The sequence below is a fragment of the Symphalangus syndactylus genome, chromosome 1 (genome assembly GCF_028878055.3).
Source record: "Symphalangus syndactylus isolate Jambi chromosome 1, NHGRI_mSymSyn1-v2.1_pri, whole genome shotgun sequence".
Classification (NCBI taxonomy): Eukaryota; Metazoa; Chordata; class Mammalia; order Primates; family Hylobatidae; genus Symphalangus; species Symphalangus syndactylus.
The window spans coordinates 68,570,125-68,585,892 of record NC_072423.2 but is presented as its reverse complement, the minus strand read 5'-3'; the positions used below and the strand labels follow the sequence as shown (position 1 = coordinate 68,585,892).

General features: G+C 37.2%; 1 protein-coding gene across 2 annotated transcripts in view; it reads right to left on the bottom strand.

The window, feature by feature from the left end:
* Positions 1 to 15,768, bottom strand: part of SMCHD1 (structural maintenance of chromosomes flexible hinge domain containing 1) — a 155,671-nt gene that overhangs the window by 122,195 nt on the left and 17,708 nt on the right. For both annotated transcript variants that reach the window (XR_008650063.2, XM_055237021.2), the window contains exons 4-6: positions 15,450 to 15,532; positions 14,671 to 14,801; positions 6 to 120 (exon numbers count right to left, since the gene is read on the bottom strand). Coding sequence is in view for 1 of the 2 variants with exons in the window: in XM_055237021.2 (XP_055092996.1) it covers positions 6 to 120; positions 14,671 to 14,801; positions 15,450 to 15,532 (329 nt within the window). In the remaining variant the exon portion in view is untranslated. The remainder of the gene's footprint in view (positions 1 to 5; positions 121 to 14,670; positions 14,802 to 15,449; positions 15,533 to 15,768) is intronic.

Genomic DNA, 15,768 nt, shown 5'->3' with positions numbered 1-15,768 from the left:
CTTACTCTGGCTGATTGTCCAACAAAGAAGACAGCTTGCTTGCCCCCAACACCAAAATAGGAAATATCACTGTTTAAACTGCGTGGCACTGGTACTGGACGAACATATCCTGAATGATCACTAAAATAAAACATTAATGCAGTGATTTTAAACAAGCTAGTTGAGTGTCAAAAGAAACTTTCATTGCACTTGTATTCAGTGTTAATAAAATGATCACCAGGCCTGCAAACACCCCTAACTGAAAGGTGAAATAATCAGTGTCAAGACATCTACTCCAGTGCATCTCAAAGTGTAGTCCCCAGGCCAGATGCATCAGCTTTAGCTGAAAACTTTTAAGAAATGCAAACTCTTGGGCTCAATCCTACTAAATCAGAAAATCTCTCAGCAAACAGGACTAAGTAAGTATTTTTATTATCCTCATGCCTCTAAAACTTTCCTTCAAAATTGTTTGCTACTTCAAAACTTGCTAAAATATTGTCTGAAGAATGATGGTAATTAGAGCAAAGGAGAGTCTCACTTCCATATATCATGATAAATGAAGAGCTCTGAGGGAACATTGCACCATAACAATATTCTGAAGAAGAGGCACCACTGGTCTTTCAAAATATAGGCAAAGTCTCCAGGGACATTATCCCCCAATATCAGAAATAAACAGAATGAAGGTGAGGCTGGAACCACTATTAAAGTCAATGGAAAGATTAAAGAGCAAGTGTGACATAGCTGTAGAGAATTAGAGAACAGAAAGATGCAAAGAATATAACCACACGAAACAAAGAAAGAAAAGAAAACTGAAAATATCAAAGTGGCGTTAAAAGACATAAATGATCAAAGGAAAATATCTCGCACAAGATTAAATGTAGTTCTAGAAAGAGAAGGGACAGAGAAATGGAAAATAGCTGTAAATATTCTTGAGTCAATAAAAGACATGGCTTCACAGATCCAGGAAAACCAAAAGAACCCAAACAAGATACATAACAAGAAATCAACATCACTGTAAACACCAAAAACCAAACAGAAGAACTAGAAAATAGGCTGAGAGATAAGACAGGACAAAATAGATTAGCAGGCTTTGACAACGACAGTAAAAGACAGAGAGGAATATTATCTCTACAGTGCCTGAAAAAAATCTGTTAACCTAAAATTGTCAGCTAGAGAAAAATAAACAATTTATAGATAAAAACCAAAGTAATTTACCATCAGAAGACTTGTTCTAAAGAAATGTTCCTACAAGCACAATCTAACATACAAGAGGTCACCATAATATAATACATACAAAAGTAATTTTTTTAAGTACTACATATGAGACATTTACTGGTGTGGTGAAAAAGTGGTGTGTGTGTATTGTTGAATTTCTAAAAAGTCACAACTTCAAATACCTTCAATAACAAAAGTGTCATTTCAGGAAGGGAGTGACCAAAGCTAATGAAGTCCTTAAGTTGGGGGAAGGAAAATACTTTTAATCCTGAAATCTAAAGTTAAATATGCATGTTAAAACTTCAAAGAAGATCAGAGAAGATATAAAGTCTAAAATATTAAAAAGAAAAAAGGTGGAGCAAGAAAACAAAACAGCAGAAGACAATAAATTTAAGAGAAACAGAAGAAACAGAAACAGAAAGAATGGGATAAACAAAAACATTTTAATTGGTATAAAAAGTCCTATCCTCATATATAAATAATCAAAATAAACATAAAGACAACATTGACCAAGTAGGACACTGTAATACCAGAGATACAAAACAACAAAAGCACCCAAAAAAGTATTCCCTCACAATACCCCCCCAACATCTACAATCACATCCCCACACAACACACACAAACTGTCGACACAAAGTAACACAGAGAAAATGCCTCCCCACACAAGTTTGCATTTATACAAGACACCTCACACAATACACAAACACACCACTACTTTCAACAGAAACATACACCACAATGCTACAAAGCATACACACTGATTAAAAAAAAAAATCTTAAAACAGGTCAGAGAAAAACACAATATGTTTTGAGATACAAAGATAAGACTGACAACAGATTTCTCCTTATAAATGATGCAAGCTGGTAGAAAACTGAGTGACATATATCTTAACATACAGGTTTGAGTGCCCCTTATCCAAAATGCTTCGGACCAAAAGTATTTCAGATTTCTGATTTCTTTTCCAATTTTAGAATAGATGCATTATACTTACCACCTGAGCATCCCAAGTCTGAAAACGCAACATCTGAAATGTTCCAGTAGCATTTCCTTAAGTGTCACATTGGTGCTCAAAAAATTTTGGATTCTGGAGCATTTCAGATTTTGTATTTTTGAATTTGAGATGCTCAACTTGTACTTAAATTTTTTTAAAGTCAAGCTCAAACTAGATGCTCAGCAAAACTATCTTTGGGGTTTGGGGGAAAGAGAGAGATCCCATCAGACATACAAAATCTGAAAAAAATTCACCAAGAACAGACTCAAGTTATAAAAGAATGTTTAGAAAGATCTTAAGAAAGGAAAACAATACTGGATAGATTTACACAAAGGAATGAATACAAGCTCTAGTAAATATGGTAAATATGTGGGTAAACATAAACTGGTTCAGGGACTCAGATTTTGTATGCAAATGTTCATAGCAGCATTATCAAAAGACAAAAGGTAGATACAACTTGTGTCCATTAATCTATGAACTGACAGACAAAACACAGTATGGTTGTACAGTGGAGAATTACTCAACCGTAAAAAGGAACTAAATTCTGATACATGCTACAACATGGATGATCCTCGAAAATTATGCTAAGTGAAGTAAGTCACACTTGACAAATACTGTATAATGACAAATACTGTATAATTCCACTTAAATAAGGTACCTTGATTAGGTAAATTCATTGAAACAGAAAGTACAATAATGGTTACCAGGGGCCAAGAGTGGGAGCAACAGGGAGTTACTGTCTAATGGGTAAAGCTTCAATTTGGGGGTACAGGGTGAAAAAACTTTAGGAATACATAATAATAATAGTTGTAAAAGACTGTGACTGTAATTAATGCCATGGAATTATATACTTTAAAATGGTTATAACTGCAAATTTTATGTTATTTATATCTTACCACAATTTTTTAAAAGAGAACTGCTTTAAAAAGGGACAGAACAGGCCGGGCGTGGTGGCTCACGCCTGTAATCCTGGCACTTTAGGAGGCTGAAGCAGGCGGATCACGAGGTCAGGAGATTGAGACCATCCTGGCTAACAGTGAAACCCCGTCTCTACTAAAAATACAAAAAATTAGCCGGGCGTGGTGGCAGGAGCCTGTAGTCCCAGCTACTCGGGAGGCTGAGGCAGGAGAATGACGTGAACCCGGGAGGCAGAGTTTGCAGTGAGCCAAGATAGCGCCACTGCAGTCCGGCCTGGGCAAAAGAGCGAGACTCCGTCTCAAAAAAAAAAAAAAAAAGGGGACAGAACAGTGTGCTGTTGGAAAACAGGGCAGATGTGTATAGTTTAGCAAGAAAGGTCAGGAAGTTGAGAAGAAGGCTTTTTACATTAAGGAGAGAGGCAAATGATTATTTAAAGCTAAATAACAATATTGTACTTTGATATTTATGCCAAAGTAAAATGTATAAAAACAAAAGTACAAAGACCAAGATAGCATAAATGGAAGTATACTGTTGTGATGTATTTATATGCTAAGTGGTTTAGTATTACTTAATACAGACTGTGATAAATTAAAGATTTATACTATGAATCCTAGAGTTTCCAGTAAAGTAACAGCTATCGTTAATAAGCCAAAAAGGAAATAAAATGGCATCACACACACACACACACACACACACACACACACACACACACACACAGAATCTGCAATAACGCAGGAAAAAAAAGAAAATGGGAACAAAAAATAGGCAGGAAAAATAAAAAATTAACAAGGATGGTAAACTTAAATCTAAACATATCAATAATCCAATCAAAAGCAACTGATCCAAACACTCCAATTAAAAGGCAGAGATTGTTAAATATTAAGACACAAATATCTACAGCCTAAAAGAAACCCTCTTTAAATATAAAGAGACAATAGGTTAAGAGGTTGGAAAAATATTTATCATTTTAACACTAATGAAAAGAAAGCTACAGTGACTATATTAACACCAGATAAAGTCAATAAAAGATACCAGGAAATGAACAAAGAACAATTAAAACAAATAAATGGGTAAACAGACTATCACTCTTTGTATTATTACATTTAATTACATTATGGATATAATAATAGCCAGTATTATTTTCCTTCCTGGATAACGTAATAATATCCAGTATTGTTTTCCTTTCTGAAGATCTTTCTAAACATTCTTTTATAACTTGAGTCTGTTCTTGGTGAATTTTCTTCAGATTTTGTATGTCTGACAGGATCTCTCTCTTTCCCCCAAAGATAGTTTTGCTGAGCATCTAGTTTGAGCTTGACTTTAAAAAAATTTAAGTACAAGTTGAGCATCTCAAATTCAAAAATCCAAAATCTGAAATGCTCATTATACATTTAATTACATTAAATGTAATAATACAAAGACGCTAAATGAAATTTTAAGTGTGGTTATAAAACATGACCCAACTATATGTTGTCTATAAGAAACCCATTTCATATATAATAATAAAGGTAGGTTAAAAGAAAATGGATGAAAAAAGATATAGCATGAAAACAAGCTGGGATGGCTATACTAACAGATAAAGTACACTTCAAAGCAAAGAAAATAACCAGTGACAAAGAGCAACACTACATAATGAATAAAAGGGTTGGTCAACCAAGAAGGCACAGAAGGCGTAACAATCCTTGGAGACTTCAATACCCCCTAGTTACTACCACACAGAAAATCCAGCAAAGATATAAAGAAATGAATAATATCATCAACCAATAGAATCTAACTGACATTTTCAGAACAGTTCTCCCAACAAGAGCAAAATACACCTTCTTTTCAAAGACACATAGAAAATTCACCTAGATAGATAACATCCTGGATCATAAAACCCAACAAATGTAAAACAACTGAAATCACTTAAGAGCACATTCTCTAGCTATCACGAAATTAAACTTGAAATCAATAGAAAGACAATAGGAAAATCTGTTGGAACACTTATAAATTCACGCACTTTTAAAACAATCCACGGGTTAAATACGAAGTTGCAAAGGAAAAAAGTAGACTGAACTGAATGAAAAAGAAAATACAGCATAACAAAACTTGTGAGATGCTGCAACTTATTTCCTAGAATTATGATTAACCAAAGTCTATGAGCTAATGTTTATTAAGAAAAAAAAAAGTAAATGAGTTCTAAGTATTCAGTTACTATGGCAATACTGCTAGGAAATAAGTTGAAAATACCCTCTGATATTTTCCTTAAAATATTTCTGGGAAAATATACAAAAGTTTAGAGAAGGGAGAAGCTCACTGATAAAACACAACATACATACATCCGGTCATGCAAAACTAAAGAATTCTCTCCACTAGTTAGAAATGCACAAAATGATAAATCCCTTTTTCAACCCAAATGACCCATGCAAAACAAATCTAGGCAACAACTCTATCACAGCAAGTAAGGCTGAGAATATTTATTTCAAGACAGTCTCAGACTTGTGTTAATGAGTCTAGAAAAATTCCCATATCCACTCAAGGACTATGTAAATATCCCTTCATGAATATAAATAAAAGTAGAAAAATACAATTTCAAGGAACAGTTTTACACCACAGCAGTCCTCTGGAGAATTAGGAAATTAATCTCCTTCAGGAATAAATTTACATCAAAGTCCAAAAATATTTCAGAAAGTATCTTAATTCATAATCTTCATACAATGAAAGAGGACACTTAATCTTTGGGAAATTTTGATGGAAACAAAACATAAGAGGTGTTTCAAGTAAGAAAAAGTATCAGGGGGCCTGGCGCGGTGGCTCACGCCTGTAATCCCAGCACTTCCGGGAGGCTGAGGTGGGTGGATCACCTGAGGTCAGGAGTTCAAGACCAGCCTGGCCAACATAGTGAAACCTCATCTCTACTAAAAGTACAAAATTTTTCAGGAGTGGTGGTGTGCGTCTATAATCCCAGCTACTTGGGTGGCTGAGGCAGGACTGCTTGAACCTGTGAGGCAGAGGTTGCAGTGAGCTGAAATCATGCCACTGCACTCCGGCCTGGGGCTGACAGGTAGGACTCTGTCTCAAAAAAGAAAAAAAAAAAGAAAAGAAGAAAAGAAAAGAAAAAGTTATCAGGGAAGATGATCAAATTATTAAAACAAACTATCTAAATGATTGCCAGGAAGCCAGGGTACAGTAACAATGTATGTATATATCTCACTATTTTGAATCTAACAAAGGAGGAGAAAAAAAACCACCAAAATTCAGAAAGCTCCACCTCTAACAAAACTGGCCACCGGCCGGGCGCGGTGGCTCAAGCTTGTAATCCCAGCACTTTGGGAGGCCGAGGCGGGAGGATCACGAGGTCAGGAGATTGAGACCATGGTGAAACCCCGTCTCTACTAAAAATACAAAAAAAATTAGCCGGGCGTGGTGGTGGGCACCTGTAGTCCCAGCTACTTGGAGAGGCTGAGGCAGGAGAATGGCGTGAACCCGGGAGGCGGAGCTTGCAGTGAGCCGAGATTGCGCCACTGCACTCCAGCCTGGCTGACAGAGCGAGACTCCGTCTCAAAAAAAAAAAAACTGGCCACCAATCTCTATCACAGCCTCTAGAATAAATGTGCCAGACATATGGAAATGACCAAATTAAAGTAGGGTGCTTAAATGTTACAAATGTATTCCCAACATTCAAGTAAACACAGATATTAGAAAGAAAACAAAAGCTCATCTTAATTTGCTGAAAACCAACAAAGACAAACCAGCTTTTTCTTTAGGAATATTAGGAAAAATCCTGTTGGGGATCCATTTCTACAACTTAAAATAAATATGGCATGGCTCATGTAGCATTTTTACTTTTTCATATTTCAACAAAATGGCTCTGAGTTGAAAGCCTTTTAATTGATGAGCAAGTTGAAAGTGCAGAAAGAGTAGCACTGATCCAACACATACCTGAATCCAGCTGACCTAACTAATGTCATACCTCTCCCCTACAAAATAATTATACACATACTATTATAATTATGTTCCAGGTATCCAAGTTAACTTCTAAAGCAATAATTCTTATAGTGCCCAAGTTATGAGAAAATTTTCTAGGTTTATGTAATGTTATATATCCTTTTTTTTTTGAGAGACAGGATCTCACTCAGTCGCCCAGGCTGGAGTGCAGTGGCGTGATCATGGATTACTGCAGCCTCGACCTCCTGGTCTCAAGCGATCCTCCCATCTTAGCCTCCTGAGAAGCTGGGGCTACAGGTGCAAGCCACAATACCTGGCTAATTTTCCTTTTTTTTTTTGAGATGGGGTCTCATTCTGTCACCCAGGCTGGAGTACAGCGGCACAACCTTAGCTCATTGCATCCTCCACCTCCCGGGTTCAAGTGACTCTCCTGTCTCAGCCTCCTGAGTAGCTGGGATTACCAGCACATACCACCACACCTGGCTAATTTTTGTATTTTTAGTAGAGACAGGGTTTCGTCATGAAGGCCAGGCTGGTCTTGAACTCCTGACCTCAGGTGATCCGCCCACTTCGGCCTCCCAAAGTGCTGGGATTACACGCGTAAGCCACCGTGCCCGGACTAAACCTGGCTAATTTTTTTAAATATTTTTTGTGGAGGTGGGTTCTCATGTTGCATAAGCTGGTCTCAAATTCCTGGACTCAAGCAATCTTCCTGCCTCAGCCTCCCAAAGTGCTGGCATTACAGGTGTGAGCCACTGAGTCCAGCTTATCGTCCTATATGTTAACAAGGGCTTGAGATACACAAGCGTATATATTTGTCAAAAATCAGTAAACAAGTGAACACTTCCAGAATGGTGGCATAAGGACTTCCAAGAATCCACTCACTGATGAAAGCAATGAGAATGCCTGAAAAAACTGTCAAAATCAATCAGCAGCAAATGTTTATCATAACAGCTGTCTGAGGCAATGAAAACAGCTGGAGAAAACAAGAATCTGACCGAAAATATACAAGGAAAAGCTGGGGAATGCGAGGTCTGCAGGGTTTTTTAAAAGCTTCAACATATTCACTAGACTCAATAAGGTCACTCCCACGTGCAGGGCTAAACACATGTTCAAGAAAGAATTGAGAAGGTCCTAATAATGACTCACCTCTCTAGCTTACCTTGAGGTTCACTACAAGCAAGAAGTGAAAGTAAGGCAGAGTTGTAAATTCTGCAACAGAGCACTAGAAACATACCCCACTATGCACACAGAGCCCCTCAGCAAAAGCTGGGAGACTTAGTGGTTCAAGGCCCTTAAGATAATGTTTGATCATTAGCTGACCACAAAGCTAACTAATCAGAAACTTCAAGGGTAACACAAGGATACAGACTTAACAGAATTAGTTCAGGGAAGCCACTACATGAACAAACAACAGACCCAACAACAAGTTTTGGGGAAGGGAGTGGTATCAGATTTCCAGAGTTGCTACATTATATTATTATAATATGACCAGTTCTCAATAAAAAATTACAAGCCATGCAAAAAGATATTAAAGTATGGTTCACACACAGGAAAAAGAACAGTTGGTAGAGACTGTGGCAGAAGAAGCTCGGCTATTTTAAATATATTCAAAGAACAGAAACCATGTCTAATGAATTAAAAGTATAAGAAATGTATTTCACCAAACAGAGAGTATCAGTTGGGATAGAAATCACAAAAAAGAACTGAATAGAAATTCTGGATTTGAAAAAACAATAACCAAAATGAAAAAAATCACTTAAGAGACTCAGAGCAGATTTGAGTTGGCAGAAGAATCCATAAACTTGAAGGCAGACTGATTGAAATTATTTAGTTTGAGGAACAAAAAGAAAAATGAAGAAAAAAGAACAGACCTGTACTATAGAGCACCATCAAGTATATGGATAAGAGGAGTCATAGAAGCAAATGAGAGAAAGAGATCGCTTCTCGGCCTTTTGGCTAAGATCAAGTACAAATGAGAGAAAGAATACTTGGAGAAAAAAATGGCCCAAAACTCCCCAAATTTGATGAAAAACTTTATTCTATATATCCGAGAAGCTCAATGAACTCTAAGTAGGAACTCGAATCCACACCTAGACACATCAGCATTAAACTGTCAAAAGCCAGAGACAAAAAGAGAATCTCAAAAGCAGTGAGAGAAGCAATTTATTACACAGAAGTGATCCTCAAAAAGATAAACAGCTAATTTGTCATCAGAAACCATAAAGCCAGAAGGCAGTGAATGAATATATTCAAAGTGTTGAAAGACAAAAGACTGTCAACTAAGAGTTCTTTTTTTTTTTTTTGAGATGGAGTCTCTCTCTGTCGCCCAGGCTGGATGGAGTGCAGTGGCGCCATCTCAGCTCACTGCAAGCTCCGCGTCCCGGGTTCACGCCATTCTCCTGCCTCAGCCTCCTGAGTAGCTGGGACTACAGGCGCCCACCACCACGACCTGCTAATTTTTGTATTTTTAGTAGAGATGGGGTTTCACTGTGTTAGCCAGGATGGTCTCGATCTCCTGACCTTGTGATCCACCTGTCTCGGCCTCCCAAAGTGCTGGGACTACAGATGTGAGCCACGGCGCCCGGCCCAACCAAGAGTTCTTTACCCAGCACAAGTAGCCTTCAAAAATAATGGAAAGGGGCCAGGTGCGGTGGCTCACACCTGTAATCCTAGCACTTCGGGAGGCCAAGGCAGGCAGATCACAAGGTCAAGAGTTCGAGACCAGCCTGGCCAATATGGCGAAACCTCAACTCTACTAAAAATACAAAAATTAGCTGGGTATTGTGGTGCACGCCTGTAATCCCAGCTACTTGGGAGGCTGAGGCAAAAGAATCACTCGAACAAGGGAGGCAGAGGTTGCACCAAGTTGAGATTGCACTACTGCACTCCAGCCTGGGCTACAGAGCGAGACTCCATCTCAAAAAAAAAAAAAAAAAGGAAGATTAAGACATTCTCAGATAAAAACTGAGGGAATTAGTTATTGGCAGATCTGCCCTAATGGAGCCACTAGAGAGAGTCCTTTGGGCTAAAATACCAGGATATTAGAAAGTATTATAACTCAAACACACATGAAGAAATAAACAGAAAATAAGGTAGTGGTAATTATATAATTAGAAAAGACAAGCCAGGCGCGATGGGGCTCACGCCTGTAATCCCAGCCCTTTGGGAGGCCGAGGCAGGCAGATTACCTAAGGTCAGGAGTTCGAGACCAACGTGGCCAACATGGTGAAACCTCGTCTCTACTAAAAATACAAAAATAAGCCGGGAGTAGTGGCATGTGCCTGTAATCCCAGCATGTGCCTATAAGTCAAGCCCAGGAGGCTGAGGCAGAAGAATCACTGGAACCCAGGAGGTGGAGGCTGCAGTAAGCCAAGATTGTGCCATTGCACTCCAGCCTGGGCAACAAAGCAAAGACTCTGTCTCAAAAAAGAAAAGAAAAGAAAAGAAAAGAAAAGAAAAGAAAAGAAAAGACAAGACAAGACAAGACAAGACAAGACAAGACAAGACAAGACAAGACAGGAAGGAAGACAAAGAAAGAAAGAAAGAAAGAAAGAAAGAAAGAAAGAAAGAAAGAAAGAAAGAAGGAAAGGACAGTATAAATGCATTCTTTGTAACTCTTCTGATTCAAAAGATCAAGGCATAAAATAGTAAGTATAAAACTCTAGTAACAGGGCTATAATGTATAACGATCACATTTATATGAAAATAATAGTACACGGAAGTGGGAGGAGAACAAAGCTAAGTAGGAGCGGTTTTTGTATACTACAGATTATGTCATTGGCATTAATCCAGACTGGATTGTTATAAATTAAGATGCTGGTTGTAATCCCTAGAAAAACAACTAAAAATGTAGATTAACAACTATTGGCCAGATGCGGTGGCTCACTCTTGTAATCCCAGCACTTTGGGAGGCTGAGGCAGGTGGATCGGTTGAGCTCAGGAGCTGGAGACTAGCCTGAGCAACATAGTGAGACCCCACCTCTATAAAAAATTAGCCAGGTGTGGTGACATGCACCTGTGGTCCCAGCTACTTGGAAGGCTAAAGTGAGAGGATCACTTGAGCCCAAGAGGCAGAGGTTGCAGTGAGCCAAGACAGCGCCACTACACTCCAGCCTGAACAACAGAGCGAGATTTGTCTCAAAAAACAAAACAAAACTATTAAAAGGATATTAGTGATTGCTAGGAGACAGAAAGTGATTACCACTTAGTACAGGGTTTCTTGTGGAGTTGTAAAAATATTCTGGAATTAGTGGTGATGGTTGCACAATTTTGTTAACTCAAAACTACTGAACAGTATGCTTTAATACTGTGAATTTTATGATACGTAAATTTTATCTCTATAAAAGATAAATTCAATGAAGATACATTTAAGACAGATATAAGCAATTAACTGTATGTGAATTTTACCTCAAAATTAAAAATACTGAACCCTAGAAATTAATATGGATACTTTCAAAACTAGGAAAAAGTATACTGATATTTATAACTTGTTTTGAACTGTATTAAAAAACCAGATAAACTAATGGTGGGACAGATATATAAGGAATAAAGCAACTATCAACGGTGAAACCTAGGTGTGAGTATATGGGTATTCCCTGTAGAATTTCAACTTTTCTGTATGTTTTTAAATGTTCATAATAAAATACTAAAGGAAAAAAAACAGTGCTGAGGAAACACTCAGATCCAGGTTGTGGACCATTCTACAAGAAAGCTAGCCTAAACACTATAGAAAAATTGAAATATTATGAAAAACACAAAAGCTAGGGAAACTATCATAGAATGAAGGAGATCAGACATGACCACAGAAAAAAAACTTATGAAAATCTTATGTTAAATATTGTTGCATTAATGATAAATTTCTTAGATGTAATAATGATTTTGTAGTTATTTATGAGCATCCGCTTGTCCTCAGAATACACATGCTACAGTATTTGGGAGTGAAATCTCACAAACTGACAGCAGTGTACTTTCAAATGATTCAGAAAAGCAAAGTGTGTGTGTGCAAGTGTGTAGACAGATCATAAATGTGACAAAATGTTAACAACTGATAAATCTAGGTGAAGTATATATGGGTGCTAGTTCTTTCATCTTGTCTATTGGCTTGAAATGATTCAAAATAAAAAGGGTCGGGGGAGGGAGTAGTACCCAGGTAAACGAGAGTTACAAATAATATTTCCAAACTGAAATTCTCACGTCTCCCTCTACTCTCCCCTCTATCTACTATGCTACAGTCACAACAGTCTCCTTTCTGTCCTTCAAACAAAATGAGACTGTCACAATTTCAGTCTTTGCTTTGCTGGTGCTTCTTCTACCTGAAACACACTTCTCAAAGATCTTTATTTGGCTGCTTTTTTCTGATCATTCAAGCCTCAACTCAAATATAATCTCAAAGAGGCCCTCTTCTCCAACCACCTTATCTAGAGGAGATGTGCATCAGCTCTATTATTCTACATTTTTTTTCTAGCAATCCATTCCTTCAACATTACTCTTACATTTTATTCATAGTAATAATAACTGAAATGCTTTTACATGTAATTTTTTGTATTTACTTCTGTTTCTCTCTCCAAAACAACATAAGCTACAGGTCAAGACTGTTAGTTGTTTAGTACTTTTAGCCTGTTCTTGCCTTTCTTCTACAGCCTGTCTTCTATGACATCCATCCTTGTATGCAGAAAAAAACAAATGGAAGGAGTAAAGCAACTGAGCAGAAGCTAGAGGCTGAAGGGGTGTATCTGATGTTGACAGAAATCAGAGTGTGTCAAGGAACTGATACTGGACTTAAAAGACAGTACGAGTACCTAACAGCTATAATAACAACTGATTGTTTACTGACACCAAACCCATAAAGCTAAGACTAAAACCAGCAGCAAAAAGATTTTTGCCAGAAATTACAATTTCCCTAATATTTGGTTAAGTTTAAAAGTTTGTTTTGTTCTAAGAACTAGAGAAAAATCAGAGTCAATGTCCCTGAATTCAGTTAAGATTTTCATTTCTTTCTACTCTTCCAGTTGATATAACTGATGTTTTTCTGACCATTTTGCCTAATCTACCATCTGTTCTACCTTCCCTTCTACCTAATACTTCTGTCATATGCTAAATCCTATCCTCACACTATTAAAGACAGTGGTCTTTGCCTTCTCTCTGGCTTTTTATAAATCCTTTAAATGCCACATATTTATAAAAATGGTGAAATAGAATGGTTGTGGAGAAATCTAGGCCAGGTGCAGTGGCTCACGCCTGTAATCCTAGCACTACGGGAGGCTGAGGAGGGCGGATCACCTGAGGTCAGAAGTTCAAGACCAGACCGGCCAACATGGTGAAACCCTGTCTCTACTAAACATACAAAAAATAGCCAGGCGTGGTGGTGGGTGCCTGTAGTCGCAGCTACTCGGGAGGCTGAGGCAGAAGAATCGTTTGAACCTGGGAGGCAGAGGTTGCAGTGAGCCGAGATTGCACCACTGCACTTCAGCCTGGATGACAGAGCAAGACTGTCTCCAAAAAAAAAAAAAAAAAAAAAAGTCTGAGGTCAGGAATGAGAAGTAATAACTAAAATGACAGCTTCTATAGCTTATATTTATTGACTGTTTACCATATGCCAGGCTCTGTCCTAAGGATTTTACATGTACTAACTCACTTAGTTGTCATAAAACCTCATGGGATATTATCCCCATTTTATGGCTATGTAAGCTGAGGCACAGAGAAGTAAAGTAAGTTGACCAATGTCACACAATTAGTAAGTGGCAAGGCTAGAATCCAAACCAGGTTCAAATGATACAAGAGTTTTGTTTTTCATACTGCCTTGTCTCTTAAATGGCACTGTTAGGTCTTTACTAATTTGATTAAAATTCTGAGGGTGCTGAAATTTTAGAAGAAGACCAATGTTTTAGCTATATTTACACATTGAGATTGATCCTTAAACGCGGGTGACTTTTCTTGACAAGGTAAAGAACAAAGCAGATTATGAACACACACCAACTATTTAATAGAATGACAAGAGACTTCCCAAGTATGTTGTTAGAAGTAGAGCAACATAGCTTAAAATATCAAAAGACCTGTGGGTCAAAGCTCTTCTTACCAGAGTTCCACTAATATCCCAAGAATCTAAATCTTTTTTATGTCTGATGGCTTTTAGCATATTTTGTTTTCCCTGTGACATCCTCATTCAGGATATTTTCTACAAGCACATTCTGATATATAACTCCACTATATTCCACTCCTGAATGTTTTACAAAAAGAGCTCTGAAAGTAGAACAACAGTGAGCTCCACAGAACCACAAGCAATTTTAGACATTTTGCAAATGGTATGAAGCGATTTCTAAAGCCCATTTTAAAACAATTCTACTGCTATAGAGGCTATACAGAGTTAGGAAAGGGGAAAAGCTCTAAGGTACCAACATATCAACTCCTACATACCTCAGGAAATGCAAAATGAGCTGTTTAATGGAAAGGCACAATATCATATAGTTCTAACTATTTCTGAGTATCAATCACAAAAATTCTATAATATAAAACCTAAATAAATATGTGAATAACAGTAAAACCTCCAATGTATCATATGCATCCAAAGGCATACCAGTTTTTTATCCTTACTAAAATACATAGCTACCCACAAAAAAAAAACAGTAAGGTTTCTAACCTTTCAAAGTCACCTTGCCTTGTGAATTTTGACAACCTATACACGGCCCAGTTGTTAAGCTGTTTAGAGGTCATTCCTCTTCCATTATCTATCACTGCAACAGCAGGTTTTCCTTGTGTTTCATCAAAAAGCTATGAAACAAAATAAGTTCAAAAAGATAGGAAAAGTCAAATCAATATTTAAAACATGAAAAGTCAAACATGAAAAAAATGATTCAACAGGCTCACTTATACATTACTGATGGAAGTGCAAATTAATACAATTTTCTGAAAGGCACTTCAGCAGCAGTATGTATCAAAAGCCTCGGAATTCTTCATGTCCTTTAGCCTAGAAATTCCATTTCTCAGAATTCAACTTAAGGAAATATTCAGAGACATTTACAAACGTGTGCAAGAATGTTCATCATTCCAGCATTCCTTCCAGTGGCAAAAATACAGAAAAAAAATCTAAATGTTCAACAGAACACAAACTACACAATTTATATTATAGCCAATAAGCCACTGCAACAACAGATTATATTGCAGAACATTCATGATATGACATATGTTAACAATGTACTGTTAAGGGAAAGTAGAAGATTACAAAAAACCAAAGGTACATATACATGTATACATATATGCATAGGAAAAAAACATGAAAAAATTTTAACAATAGATGAAGAGATATCTGACAATTATTTCTACTTTTAGTTTTATCTTTATTTTCTAATTTTCTCCAATAAACTTTTATTACTCTTACAAAAGGAAAAGTTAAATTGCTTTACAGTATTATTTCCTTACCAATTTGATCTGTATTCTTCTAACCCCAACGTTACGAGAAGTAGCAGACAATGAATTGTCAATTAATTCCGCAAGGGCAAATGCTGCAAGAGATTAAGAAAACACTGCTTAACTTTTCTCTCCCACATACTTTATATAAAACTTCAAAGAAGAAGAAACTATCAAGTACCTTAAAGCCAAAGAGCTAGAATTAAAGTATTATCCTGATCCTAATGATATAATACATAATAAAGGCATCATCACCAATCACCACCAGCATCAAAAAAGCAGTCATCAATCAGTACTTGTATGGCACTATACAGCATGAGTCAGCCAGCCA